The following is a 13,627-nucleotide window of genomic DNA, read 5'->3' as shown; positions in this document are numbered from 1 at the left end:
TTGGTAAAACAAAAAAACAACCAAAAAAAAAAAAAAACAGTGCTGTGGTTGCCCTTTGGCTAATTAAGGGAAACCGTCCACTGGTTCCTTGAAATTTGACAACTTTGATTCTCCAGTAACCAACCAACCATCCATCATCTGTACACCACTTAATCCTCTTTAGGGGGCTGGAGTCTATCCCAGCTGACTGAGGGTGAAGGTAGGCGACACTTGGACAGGTAGGTGACGCTGCCGCTGCAAAACTAGCTGACCTGCTAGTATGTCCAGCTGTCAGAGTTAGAGCAGCAGAAGTCCGACTATCTTTTGAAGAACAACTAATGCATCAGAACTCTTCATGTGCACATCGTTTTATTACATGAATAAGAAAACAGACCAGACTTTTCTTTGACAACAACTCATCCAGGAGCAGAAACACAGTCTAGAAGCAGCTGAAATGAAATGGACATGACACAGGTAGAATCTAATTCAAAATATATGTACATAAACACAATACAAAAGAACAGGTGGAATAATAACACAAGGAATGTCTTCAAAATGCAAATCTAACAGCATTAAAATGTTTAAAAAATCTTGACAAATGCCTCTGAAACTATTTTTATTTGATCAAAAAGAGCAAAAGCAGCAGCTCGCCACCAAACAGTCATAGTGATAATTCATATTGTAAAAGCAATTTATTAAAAATGTGTCAGATAATCCTGGAATGTGAAGTCATCTCATCGTCTGAAAATAAGCTCTCAGTTCATCTTTAAACAGGTCTACATCAGAAAGGATTGGTTCAGTGCTGTTTAATGAAGGAGTCTGATGTCATTTGATGCTTTCTGGATCTGTCCACAGACCTAAATACAATGGTTCAACTTTGGGTGTGGTCCAGTTAACACTGACTTTAGTATCTATGTTGGCAATCAGTTTCCCAAAACTCTGCTTGGACCCGCTGAGGGATCACTTCAAATAAAGTTGGGGTTGTGGATGAGTCCATGTTCAGGCCTGCAGGTCTGAGGCTAATGTCAACATGCTAAATCAAGTCTGTTACACCTCGTTGTTCACCATCTCCTGCATCATCATCTCATCTCCTCTGTCCTTCTGCTTCTGACCCACAAACTGATGCCAGTGCAGCACCTTAAAGGACGTCTCAATTCCTAAAATGCATCTCAAGGAGTGAGAAGACAGGAGGACCTCTGAGTCAGAATTCACAGGAAGTGTCTTCTGTGTCTCTGACAGTATGCTGGGAGTACCACCATCAAACTGGTGTATAAATGTAAATCTCTCTTCATCATCTATTGGCGCTTTTCCACCAGCACCTACTCGTCTTGACTCTACTGGGTTTGTGAGGTTTTCCATCAGGACATAGTACCTGGTACTGTTTAGTTCCTACTGGGCCGGGGTTCCCAGTGGATCCGATAATGCGACGTCTACAGAGTGCAGGACACTGATTGGACAGGGAGTGACAACACGAGAGCGACTCCTTCACCAAAACCAAACCCGTTTGTGTCGCACACAAATAACGTTAAGGGAGTTCCGGGCCGCCATGCTATGAAGACTCCACCCACGATGAGGTGGTACTCAACTGGAATGGAAAACCACCTAAACCAAGTCGAGTCGAGTAGGTACTAGTGGAAAAGCACTTTAAGTCTCTCAGTATTTTGAATAGTAGTCTTTTGTGTAGCAACTTTTATTTCTAAATTACAGCACGTGTTAAATAAATGAAAATGTACATCTGTACACTGTTGTCACATTGCACTACGTTGTCATTTAACTACATTCTACACTGTTCTGTTCATCCGACAGAGATAATAAATCACAGCAGGAACCTGGGACTTAAACTTGGACCAGTCGTATTTAACGGTTGCTTTGAAACGACTGCTCCGAGGCGAGGACGGCTCAGCTTGTTCAACACATCCAACATTCTGCTGGCATCACTGGTGGTAGGAACCAAGACTCAAAGAGAGGAAGCAAGGATGCAGAAACAGAAATGAGCAGCAGCTTGTTGTTTACCAGGGCCCCCATCTTTGCTGAGCATCAGCTGAGGCCGACAGGATGAAAAGACTGATGATGGTTTCAAAGGAGTTTCTGTACAAACTGACTTTACCGTCCCCAGAGCCACGCTGCTAGCATGACTAAAACTGATGTATATCTTCATTCAGCGGGACCTTTAAGCGTTAGAAAATTCTAAATGAAAGAAATAAACCTTGCTACCCAAGTCTAAACATGAATTAGATTGGATTTTCTCCCTCACTGCTGAGGGAACTGCGAGTAATAACTTCTCATTCCATGTTGTAGCTAAAACTGGACTCTTCAAGCATGGGACATGGAACACTTCTGGATTCACCAATCCGTAAAAATAACGACACTGGTCAATTTTCCATTAATATTCTTCACACCTCTGGAAGAAAGCTCCTGTTAGATTCTATTCATTACTGTTGAGTCGCGTGAATCTTTAATCTGTTCGCGTCCATTTAAACATTTCAAACTGCAGAGCAAAGGGCATGAAAAAGGTGATGTAGACTTCTAGAAAGTCGTTCAAATCACTTCACACAACTCAGAGTAACGCTGCATGTGCGTGTCTATCCGTTAACACAGGGGTGTCCAACATGCGGCCTGCGGACCAAAAGTGGTCCTCCAGAGGGTCCAATCCGGCCCTCAAAGTGTAAAAATTCCACAGAAGACATTAACTGCAGATTGTAAATTAGTAAAACTATAAATTTAAAATCATTTCTAGACCATGACAAGTTGTTTTGATCCTAAAGTAAAATACTAGATTGTTCATTGTTCTTTTGTCGTTTTGTGTCTCATTTTTGTAATATTTTGTCTCGTTTTTATCTCTTGTCCTTTTTGTCTTTTATCTCTTGTTTTTGTCGTTTTGTTTCTTATTTTTGTCGTTTTGTGTTTCCTTTTTGTCTCGCTTGTGATTTTTGTCTCATTTTTGTCATTTTGTGTTTTGCTTTATTCGTTGTTTTGTGTGCCGTTTTTGTCATTTTGTGTTTTTTTGCCTCATTTTTGTCGTTGGTCATTTTTTGTCACTTTGTAACTTTTTTGTCAAATTTTTTGTTTCGTATCGTTTGTCAAATTTTTTGTCGTTTTGCGTCTTTTTATTGTTTTGTTTCCTTTTCATCTCGTTTTTGTCATTTGTCATTTTTTTGGCACTTTGTAACTTTTTGGTCGCTTTGTAACTTTTTTGTCATATTTTTTGTCATTTTGTGTCTTGTTTTTGTCATTTTGTGTCTCATTTTTGTAATATTTTCTCATGTTTTTGTTGTTTTGTTTCCTTTTCGTCTCGCTTGTGGTTTTGTCTTATTTTGGTCATTTTGTCTTTTGCTTTATTCATTATTTTGCGTGTCGTTTTGTTTTGTCTAGTTTTTGTCGTTTAGCCATTTTTTTGTTGCTTTTTTGTCTAGTTTTTTGTCTTTTTTCTTTTATTTTGTGTCGTTTGTCTCATTTTTGTAATACTTTTTCTTATTTTTTGTCTTTTTTAATCTGACTTTTGTCGTTTTGATCATATAGTAAAACTGGTCTGGTCCACTGGAGATCAAACTGGACTGAATGTGGAACCTGGACTAGAGTGAGTTGGACACCCCTGCGTTAACGTGACTGTTCAGACGTGTGGCGTGTTGGAGGTGATACAGAAACGTTACCAGGTCCTAGCTAGTGAGATTAGTGGTGCAACTTTTACGCGACCAGAGTGCACATTTAGACGTGAAGATTAACGGAACAGATTGTAGAAACACCACTAGTCGGCGGTGTTCGTGCGTGTGGCGCGCTCCCATTTTGAGGTGTTCATTCTACAGTTTAACACGGCAATGAATGTCTGTGTGTCCCGCTGAATCATACCTTTAGTTTATATGAGTATACAGTTAAAATCACAATTTAAAAAAATGAAAAAATCTAAATTAAATCAGTAGCATAAAAATCTAAATCAGAAACGGACAATCACCACATCCACTTCTCCTATAGCGGTCAGTCAGACTTACTGCAGAAACAGAGCACAGTTCCAGGTCTGATGCTGACCTTCTACAGAAGTTTACCTCCATCAAAAGCTGGCTGACTTGACAGTTTCCTCCTCCATTAAAATGTGCCTGTTGCTTGTTCTTTAGTTCCTTTTAAAGGGAAAACACTGTGGGTTATTATTAGTAGTTATTTTGGCTGAAACCAGTGTTCAGTTACTGGATTAAAGGAGGTTTCGTTTTCACTCAACATCAACATGAACGCCGTATTTCTGCCGTTCATTCTCGTGTCCGGGTCGTTTGAAAAGCAGATTCATAAGTGGACAAACTGAAGACTTAGAGAAGGAGCATGAGAACAAGCTGGAAGGGGAGTTAGCTGACCTGGACCATAACGTTTCACCCACAAGTCCAAGCTGAGAGCTACAAATCATCTTATTTGTCCTTCTTGGATTCAGACTCCTTCCCCTGGAAGTCGGTTCCAGGCTGCTCGGGCTCCTCCTCCTCGGGTAACGGGGGGAACTGGGACGGGCTCACCTTGTCTCCTTTGGTCTTGATGATCTTCTTGGATTTCTGATAGAGTTCGTTCAGGTTAAACTCCCTGATGATGTTCTCCTGGTGGAGGGAAGTGGAGGACAGAGGTGGTTAGTGATGAGTTTATTTGATTTGGATAATTTAAAAACAAACTAAAAAAAAATCAGTAGAAAGTATTGAGGCTTTCTCTCTACATGATCTGAGTGCATCTCATAAAATTAGAATATGGCGGAAAAGTTTCCACATTTTTCATCAGACATTGTTCAAAGTGAAAACTGTATATATCAGGGGTGTCCAACATGTGGCCCGCGGGCCAAAAGCGGTCCTCCAGAGGGTCCTATCCGGCCCTCAAAGTGTAAAAATTCCAGAGAAGACATTAACTGCAGATTGTAAATTAGTAAAACTATAAATTTAAATTCATTTCTAGACCACGACAAGTTGTTTTGATCATAAAGTAAAATACTAGATTGTTCATTGTTCTTTTGTGTCTCATTTTTGTAATATATTGTCTTGTTTTTGTAGTTTTTTGTCTGACTTCTATCGTTCATCTCATGTTTTTGTCATTTCGTTTCTCGTTTTTTGTTTCCTTTTTGTCTCCCTTGTGTTTTTTGTCTTATTTTTGCCATTTTGTGCTTTGCTTTATTCATTGTTTTTTGCATCGTTTTTGTCGTTCTGTTTCACGCTTTTGTCATTTTTTGTCTCGTTTGTCCATTTTTTTTGTCACTTTGTAACTTTTTTGTTTTGTTTCGTGTCGTCTCATTTTTTGTCATTTTGTTTCTCACTTTCGCCATTTGGGTCTCATTTTTGGAATATTTTGTCTTGTTTTTGTTGTTTTTGGTCTTTTTAGAAGTTAAATCCTCTCTGGTTCAGTTCCAGGTGACTAAATGTTGTGTTTCTTTGTAGACACTCTGTCTATGATCTGGAAGTTGTAATGTGGAAATGATAAACTGAGGCTGAATGTTGGTGAAACTGAATTTATTTTTCTTAAGACATTTCAGGTTGTTCATGATGTTCTGTAAAAAGATAATTCATTAAATGTGAATATTTTCATAGTATTGTGGTTATTTATAGGTTATTATGCACATAAACTGAAATTGAAGTTTTAGAATGCCCCAATTTTTCCATTTTTTAAAATTGAAATTCAAGTAGTTTTAGACCAATGAATAGCTTGAAATGGTCCAAAGGCAAGAGTTGAACTGCCAGAGATTAAATCAAGGTAAGGTTACCCAAAACTGAAAAATAATGTACATTTTAGAATTATACAAAAAGATATTTTTCAGAGAACAGAAATGGGTTAACAACTTAAAGCTGTTCTGCAGCAATGGAGGCTGATGAAGCCTTGAAAGTTGGAGCTACCAAATCCTTCAGGAGTCCCAACTTTTCTAGATTCCTTCCAACTCCCTCTGTCTGCATAAAGTAGTGCTGGAACCTACCGTGGAACCTCCACAGCATTATTACAACAGTCTTGTAAGTATTATTTACTGTTTTCCAGACACTGTCTCGAGGCAAACCTTGGCTGCCTCCTCACGCAGTCCCTAGTCTGCTCTGCAAATGCACTCGGATGCCCATAGACTGCATAGTAAAGATGGACGTAGCAACCAGGTCTGATTATAAAGCCACCCAGAAGTGGCAAAAACCTGCAGCGCCACTCTGTCCGACTGGGCTGCCTCCAAAAAGCTCTATAGACCCCAATTCTACACGGCTAAAACAGATTAACTGAGCAGAGTCAACAGAAGGAAAACCTCATCTGGCTGTAAAGGAGACTGAATGGACGACATCCTCAGAGAACCACTTCCTGTTTAGCTTTCACTCATGGAAGCACGGAGCAGCTCTTTGAGCATTATTGTTCTCTGTTCTTACTATTCACAGGCTCCATTTATCACCTTTTACCCTCATCTCTGCTTTTGGAGCAGAATTGCAATACAAAATCCTGGTTCCATTTTCTCAGTGCAGAAGCTAACAGGTGGCGTCATGGTAGCTACGTCCATCTTTCCTCTACACTCTAGGGTTAAACCTCGCTGTCTCGTTGTGTAAATAACAGCTGTGACTGGCTGTTATTCATGACAAATAACAGTCAATCAGATGGCACCACACAATGACAGCCACAACCTGGTGCACCTCCAGCCTGTGTACAAAACCAGAAATGATCTGATGAAGCTCTGAAGGTCTGTTCTGATACCATGCATGGGAAGTCCTCTGTGATGGTCATGGGGAGGACATCGACAGCGGATTACATCGACTTCTATGTGGACAATGTTGGACGCACCAGGACTGTACAATGTTTCTCCAACAACAAACTGTGGATTACCGTGGAGCTGATCGCTGAACAGAGGGAGCTGAGGTGGAGGATGAGGGAAGGTAAGAAAAGTTACAGGAGGAGAATGGAACAGCAGGACATCATCAGTGGGGTTTGGAGAAGCCTGAAAACCATCTCTGGCCACAAAGAAATCCACCCCCAGTGTCGGGGAGACAAATGGCGCTTTTCCACCAGCACCGACTCGACTCTACTGGGTTTGTGAGGTTTTCCATCAGGACGTAGTACCTGGTACCAGCTACTATTTTAGTTCCTACTGTGCCAGGGTTCCCCGCGAGCTGAGTGGATCCAATAATGTGACGTCTACAGAGTGCAGGCCACTGATTGGACAGGGAGTGACGACACACGAGAATAACTCCTTCACCAAAACCAAACCCACCATTTAAAAAAAAAAAAAAACTGGCAACAGCGACGGTGTGCATTGATCTTCACGGAACTTGGCAAAATTTGAATATGGCAACCAGACCTGTACTGTGGGCGAATGAGGAAGTTGAGACTTTTCTGTCTTTGGTGCATTTGTGTCGCACACAGATGACGTTAAGGGACTTCCGCGCCGCCATGCTATGACGACTCCAACCGCGATGAGGTGGTACACAATGTAATGGAAAACAACCCAAACCGAGTCGAGTAGAGACTAACACCTACAGAGTGGACAATGACTTGAACCATTTCTTCAGCAGATTTGATCAGTCATCTGCTTGTCTCCCTGCTCTGTTACCCCAGTCTTCTGTACTGCCAGTATACTGTTCCACCTGAACCGCCACCCCACTAACTACAGCACCAAGTGACTGTGAGCTTGGTGCTGTAGTTAGTGGGGTGGTGGGATGGCTGGACCCTTACTGAACCTTCAGACACCTGCCCTTCTCCTCCACCAACACCTTCTTCTTCCCATACCCAGCCCCCCTGCTCTATCCTGTCCCTAGGAAACAACTAAGGAAGATCAAGGTCAGAAAGGCTGCAGGTGCTGATGGCTCCAGGCTTAGTAAGTCCTGTGCAGACCAGCTGTGCAGGATAGTTGAACACATGTTCACCATGAGCCTGAGACTGGGGAGAGTTCCACACCTTTGGAAAACATCTTGCGTGGTACTGAGAGACTGAGTTTCTGCTTCAACACTAAAATGCAGTAACTTTCTATCTGAAACACTGATACAACAACCCGTGTTAATATGGACTATTGCGATCAAAGTATTGTTGAATATGATGCTATAATGTTAATCTAAATATATGTATCTTTGTTTGTTTTCCTATTTTTTCGCCTCTGTGATGCTGCAAACAAAACTGCTGTTAAATATTCCTGTTTTCATCATCCTGGTAACCCATAAATGAGCGTTATAGTTCCCAATGCAGCGGTCATGGGTTCGACTTCAGCCCACGGTCATTTACTGCAGATCTTTCCCACACTCTTCTCCCCCCGTTAATAGATTATTGGACAATAAAAATCTAGTATTGAGGTTTAAACAGGTACCAGGTCCACATTGAGTAAACTGAGGTTAGCCGTTTTTGAAATTACAGTGCATATTTCTGGTTGGATTGGCAATGTATTTTTAGATGTTGATTGTACAGTCCAGCCAGACCTCAGTGAAGCTCCAGGACACAGCTCTGCCCTTCTTGTCCACCTGAGGGCGCCGCATCACCTCCTTCCCTCCCTGGAACAACACTAAGGATGGAAGCTGCTTTGATAGTGGAGACGCTGACACCTTGTACCTGCAGAAAAGAGTAAATCCGAGCAAAATATGTTCTAATTTCCAACAACAAACCCATCATGTAGGAGCACTTCTGGAAATAAACTTCTTCGTATGCATGTCTTACTTCTTGGAAATCTCTCCATAGCGTCCAATGTCCACTTTGCCAAACTTGAGGCCACTACAGTTGTACCTGAAACACAAGAGCAGAAGTCATAGTAGTTCCTCTTGCTAATCACACTGTGTGGTTTTGATGTCTTTACTGAGAGAATGGATAGAGCCTTACTTCAGAGAGAGGTCGGCATAGACAGAAGCAAAAGACTGGCACTCAGGAGACCAGTTGGCAAAAAATTCAACGATCCACGTCACACGACTATCTCTGTCCAGCTCATCCTGTACACAAGCAGCAAACACAGAATTACGATTAGGGATTAAAGCCAAAACAAACTTCAACTGGATATTTTGCCATTTTTACTCACATCAATAGTTTTGTCGCTTAAGTATTTGATGTACTCTGGTCCCATGTAAAGAGGCGGCTTACAGGTCATTAAAAACACTGAAATACAATCAACACAAGAGAAAGAACTTTTGGTACTTTGTCTTTGATGACATTTGCATATTTAGGCAAAGATTAGTCTACTGACTCTTTTATGTGACAAAAACCTCAAACAGTCTCTGGTTTTTAACTCTCCAATGTGAGAATCTGCCACGTTTATTCATGCAAGTTGATTACCTTATTATTTGTTAACTATTTATTATCTGGTTTGCTATAGCTGTTGTTGCTGATTTGTTGGGTAGGATCTTTTCAATATTATCTGACATTTTACACTCAGCTATTTCCTGAAAAAACATTCACCAGAATAAACAAAACCATTGTCTTCGGTCCAAATGATTCTGTTTTTTAGAGGCTGTTGCCATGACTGACATTTGCTTGTAATATCGGTGTGTTGATATTTGTATTTCTACAAGTTTACGTGTAAAACAACTGCCCAAATACCAGAACAGCTGATGCTCGAGTGAACATTTCTGGTATCGGGTTAGGTCCAAAGAAGCTACAGCGTGTCTGATAATGGTCTTCTAATGGTTTCTGGACAACAACAGCACAGAGGATTAAGATCATCATTGGTGGTGCGACAGTATTAAGGGACCAAAGGCTGAACTGACCGATGCAAAGCGTAAGGTAGAGCAGTCCCATCCTGATGTCCAGTCTGAAGAACAGGATCACATTGGCCACTTTGCTGAACAGAATAATGTTCCCCACATGTTGCTCCACAGTTACTGACATGGACAGATACAGAGACTCGTTCACATTTTTGACTAAACTTGACAAAAAAAAAAGTAAATTTGCAGAAGATAATAACATCTATTAATTACATCGATTGCTAAAATGTATTGCCTAAAATAGGATCAACACTTTCAAACTCAAGATCATGATAACTAACAATTAGATCCTAACGATGGACTCTGGAAGCCTAAAACAGGAACCACAAGACCTGAGTCTATCTTTAGAAGCGTATTATTGTCACAATTAAGTTAAACCATCATGGAAAAAGTAAAATTTTTGACTGAGAAGTCAGTTCTAATAAACTTCCATCCATCATCTATACACCACTTAATCCTCATTAATGTCGCGAGACAAACAATCACAATCACACCTACAGACAATTTAGAATCACCAGTTAACCTCAGCATGTTTCTGGACTGTGGGAGGAAGCTGGAGAACCTGGAGGAAACCCACACATGTACAGGGAGAACATGGAAACTTCGTGCAGAAAGATCCCAGGAAGCCTGGGGCGTGAACTGGGGATCTTCTAGCTGCAAGGCAACAGTGCTAACCACCGAGCCACTGTGGAGCCCTTCTACTAAACAATCTGACAAAAAACTAACATGTACTCACTTGCTCGTCGGTTCTTCATCATTACGATGGCACTGAGGAACATGAGGATCTCCACCTCTCTCTGACAACACAGACATGAAAACCGTTAACCAGGACCACCCCCACTAACCCGATTTGATCAAGCCTTCCAGGATCATGCAAACATGTGAGCCAAAATTTCAACATTCAACTCATTTAACATTTTTCAAGCTAAAACCCACTGGTTAGGGTCGTGGATAAATACTCTGGACAGCAGTGGGAGCATCGTGGGACTCCACTGTGGTGGTTATTTCACAGTTATTTCATTCATTATATATTTTTTAATTAATCGCTTATCGGAATTTCTTTCTGCCAAATATTGGAATCGGCATCGGCCTCAGAAATCCATATCGGTGAGGCCCTACTTGTAATTAACCAAGGGGTGTCCAACTCATGTTAGTTCAGGTTCCACATTCAGTCCAGTTTGATCTCCAGTGGACTGGACCAGTTTTACTATATGATCAAAACGACAAAAGTCAGATAAAAAAAGACAAAAAAACTACAAAAACAAGACAAAATATTGCAAAAAAGAGACACAAAACATCAAAAAAATGAGACAAATGACATGAAACAAAACAAAACAAAAAAGACAAAAAATTCGATAAAAGAGTTACAAAGCGACAAAAACAAGACAAAAACACAAAATGAACACAAAATGACAAAAATAAGATTAAAAAACACAAGCGAGATGAAAAGGAAACACAAAACGACAAAAACGAGAAACGACAAACACGAGACGAAAGTCAGACAAAAAAGTCGAAGAACAAGACAAAATGTTACAAAAATGAGACACAAAATGACTGAACAAGACAAAACTAAAAAAAAAATTTTACAAATGACACGAAATGAAACAAAAAAGAGACAAAAAAATTCAACAAACAAGTTACAAAGTGACAAAAAATGGACAACTCACACAAACGAGACAAAAAAAACGCAAAATGGCACACAAAACAACAAATAAAGCAAACACAAAATGACAAAAGTAAGACAAAAAGGAAACACAAAACGACAAAACGAGACAAAATGACAAAAACATGGGACGAAAGTCAGACAAAAAAACAACAAAAACAAGACAAAATATCACAAAAATGAGACACAAAGCGACAAAAGAACAACGAACAGTCTAGTATTTTACTTTCTGATCAAAACAATTTGTCATGGCCTAGAAATGATTTTAAATTTACAGTTTTACTAATTTACAATCTGCAGTTAATGTCTTCTCTGGAATTTTTACACTTTGAGGGCCGGATTGGACCTTCTGGAGGGCCGCTTTTGGCCCGCGGGCCGCATGTTGGACACCCCTGGTTTGTCTGTCATAGCTAATGTCATCTGCAGCTTTCTACCAGCCTGTCCCATGAGACGCTATCTAGGTAGTTTACACCAGATTCTCCATTTTCTACGGACCCAGTCGAAGTCGCAGGAGTTGCCATCCTCTCTCTGGGTGGACAGATGGTCGCAGACTCCGGGCGTTTTTCGGACAGCCAGGAACGCTATGGACATGAAGAGCGACGCGACATAATAGGGCTTCAGAAGCCACTTATACACCTGCGGGAGGTGGTACAGAAAGGCGAATAACGGCGTTAGTAAAGCCATTTTTATTTAACTATAGTATTTCAACTAAAACTGCGCCTAAACCGCAGTGACCGAGGCAGCTTCCGCCAGGCTAGCGAGCTAGCTAGCACAACTTCCGGGTTAAAAATAAAACTATTTATAATAAAATGTTTTTATTTACCCTGTTTCTTTTACAAGCTATATTGCTGTATTATTCGATGTCTTGTGAATGTATTTTGATTATATACACGCCTTTGCTTTGTACTTAGCATGTTTTCTTGTCCCAAACACACGGAGCTAGCGGATGTGACGTCATGTGTGGCGGTGGCTAACTCTCGGTAGCTTTGGTTCGGCTGTGATGTTTACAGTCGGCAAAATGGGAAGCTTGGGTGATTTAAAGGGGCAGGACGCGATGCGGAGGTCAAACAGGACGAATCCGGTCCAATCCGGCCCTCAAAGTGTAAAAATTCCAGAGAAGACATTAACTGCAGATTGTAAATTAGTAAAACTCTAAATTTAAAATCATTTCTAGATAATGACAAGTTTTTTGGCTCATAAAGTAAAATACTAGATTGTTCATTGCTCTTTTGTCATTTTGTGTCTCATTTTTGTCATTTTGTGTCTCATTTCTGGAATTTTATGTCTTGTTTTTGTTGTTTTTTGTCTTTTATGTTCCGACTATTGTCATTTGTCTCATTTTTGTCATTGTGCATCTCATTTTTGTAATATTTTGTCTTGTTTATTGTCTTTTAATGCCTGGCTTGTCGTTTGTCTCATGTTTCATTGTTTTGTGTCTCATTTTTGTCATTTTGTTTCTCATTTTTGTCTTTTTGGGCCTCATTTTCGGCGTTTTGTGTTTCATTTTTGTCATTTTGTGTCTCATTTTTGTCATTTTGTGTCTTATTTTTATTGTTTTGTGTCTCATTTTTGTAGTATTTTATCTTGTTTTTTTTCTGAATTTTCTGAAGTTTCTCAGTGACTAGGATCATAAACGTGCGTCTTTACATGCACACTTCACTGTGGTAAAGATCAACCATCGCTCCCAGAGAACGAACCAAACCTTGATGTCATCTTAATCATTGCATCACTTTTAACTGTTGATTATGTTGTCAGGAAAAAATACACGTATGAGGTTTTTCATTCATTCTTCAGATTGCATAGGCCTGTATCAAACACATATCCCATATTTCACAAGTTCAATTTATATTACAAGATGCAGTTTTGGATAGTGCCACAGATGAGCTACATCCAGGCCGAACTCTGACCGTGGGCTCCTCCAGAGTTCCCTCATCTCTTCCTCCAATGCAGGATCCGTTTGTGGATGTAAACCTCTGCTCTTCCAGCAAGGAGCAGAATTCAGATCAGCTCTCCATGTTTAGCTCTGCCTTCTTATCTGGTCAAAGCAGAAGCTCAGCTGTGTTTATATGTGTCAGGCGTCAAGTTGGACAGAGTTAGAAGAAAAACATACAGGAAGTTACAAGCCTTTGTCTTCAAAATAAACATCTCAAAGTGGTAAAGCTGAAATCTCCAGCTAACTATCCAGTAAAAGAACGGAGAAATGGCCATTGGCTGTATAGGGAGGTACACTACCTCAACAAGCACATATTGCTAGAAAACAGTACATCACTATTTAACTAAAACAGGGAATTGGTGAAACGCAGACAGATAGGGCACCCACTTTTATATGGAACCAGTT

At 40.3% G+C, this 13,627-nt stretch overlaps 1 protein-coding gene across 1 annotated transcript; it reads right to left on the bottom strand.

Annotated features, from left to right (window-relative positions):
- Positions 1-331: 331 nt before the first annotated feature.
- Positions 332-12,062, bottom strand: LOC111568507 (thioredoxin-related transmembrane protein 2-B). Its single transcript, XM_023270192.3, has 8 exons — positions 11,785-12,062; positions 10,363-10,423; positions 9,630-9,743; positions 8,945-9,021; positions 8,752-8,858; positions 8,593-8,658; positions 8,358-8,487; positions 332-4,550 (listed from the first exon to the last, which is right to left on the bottom strand). The coding sequence occupies exons 1-8, from the start codon at positions 11,971-11,973 to the stop codon at positions 4,371-4,373; spliced, it is 924 nt and encodes a 307-aa protein (XP_023125960.1). The 5' UTR covers positions 11,974-12,062; the 3' UTR covers positions 332-4,370.
- Between the last annotated feature and the right edge of the window lie 1,565 nt (positions 12,063-13,627).

Source organism: Amphiprion ocellaris, chromosome 4 (assembly GCF_022539595.1).
Source record: "Amphiprion ocellaris isolate individual 3 ecotype Okinawa chromosome 4, ASM2253959v1, whole genome shotgun sequence".
Classification (NCBI taxonomy): Eukaryota; Metazoa; Chordata; class Actinopteri; family Pomacentridae; genus Amphiprion; species Amphiprion ocellaris.
Note: the sequence above shows the minus strand (reverse complement) of the source record. Positions and strands in the feature narration are given on the sequence as shown.

What these genes read in the sequence shown, in the direction of transcription:
- LOC111568507 (XM_023270192.3), bottom strand. Translation starts at nt 11,973, where the DNA reads ATGGCTTTACTAACGCCGTTATTCGCCTTTCTGTACCACCTCCCGCAG. An exon ending in CTACCTTACGCTTTGCATCG is followed by an intron (nt 9,022 to 9,629) that starts GTCAGTTCAGCC and finishes ATTGTATTTCAG; the next exon opens with TGTTTTTAATGACCTGTAAG. An exon ending in TAAGCGACAAAACTATTGAT is followed by an intron (nt 8,859 to 8,944) that starts GTGAGTAAAAAT and finishes GCTTGTGTACAG; the next exon opens with GATGAGCTGGACAGAGATAG.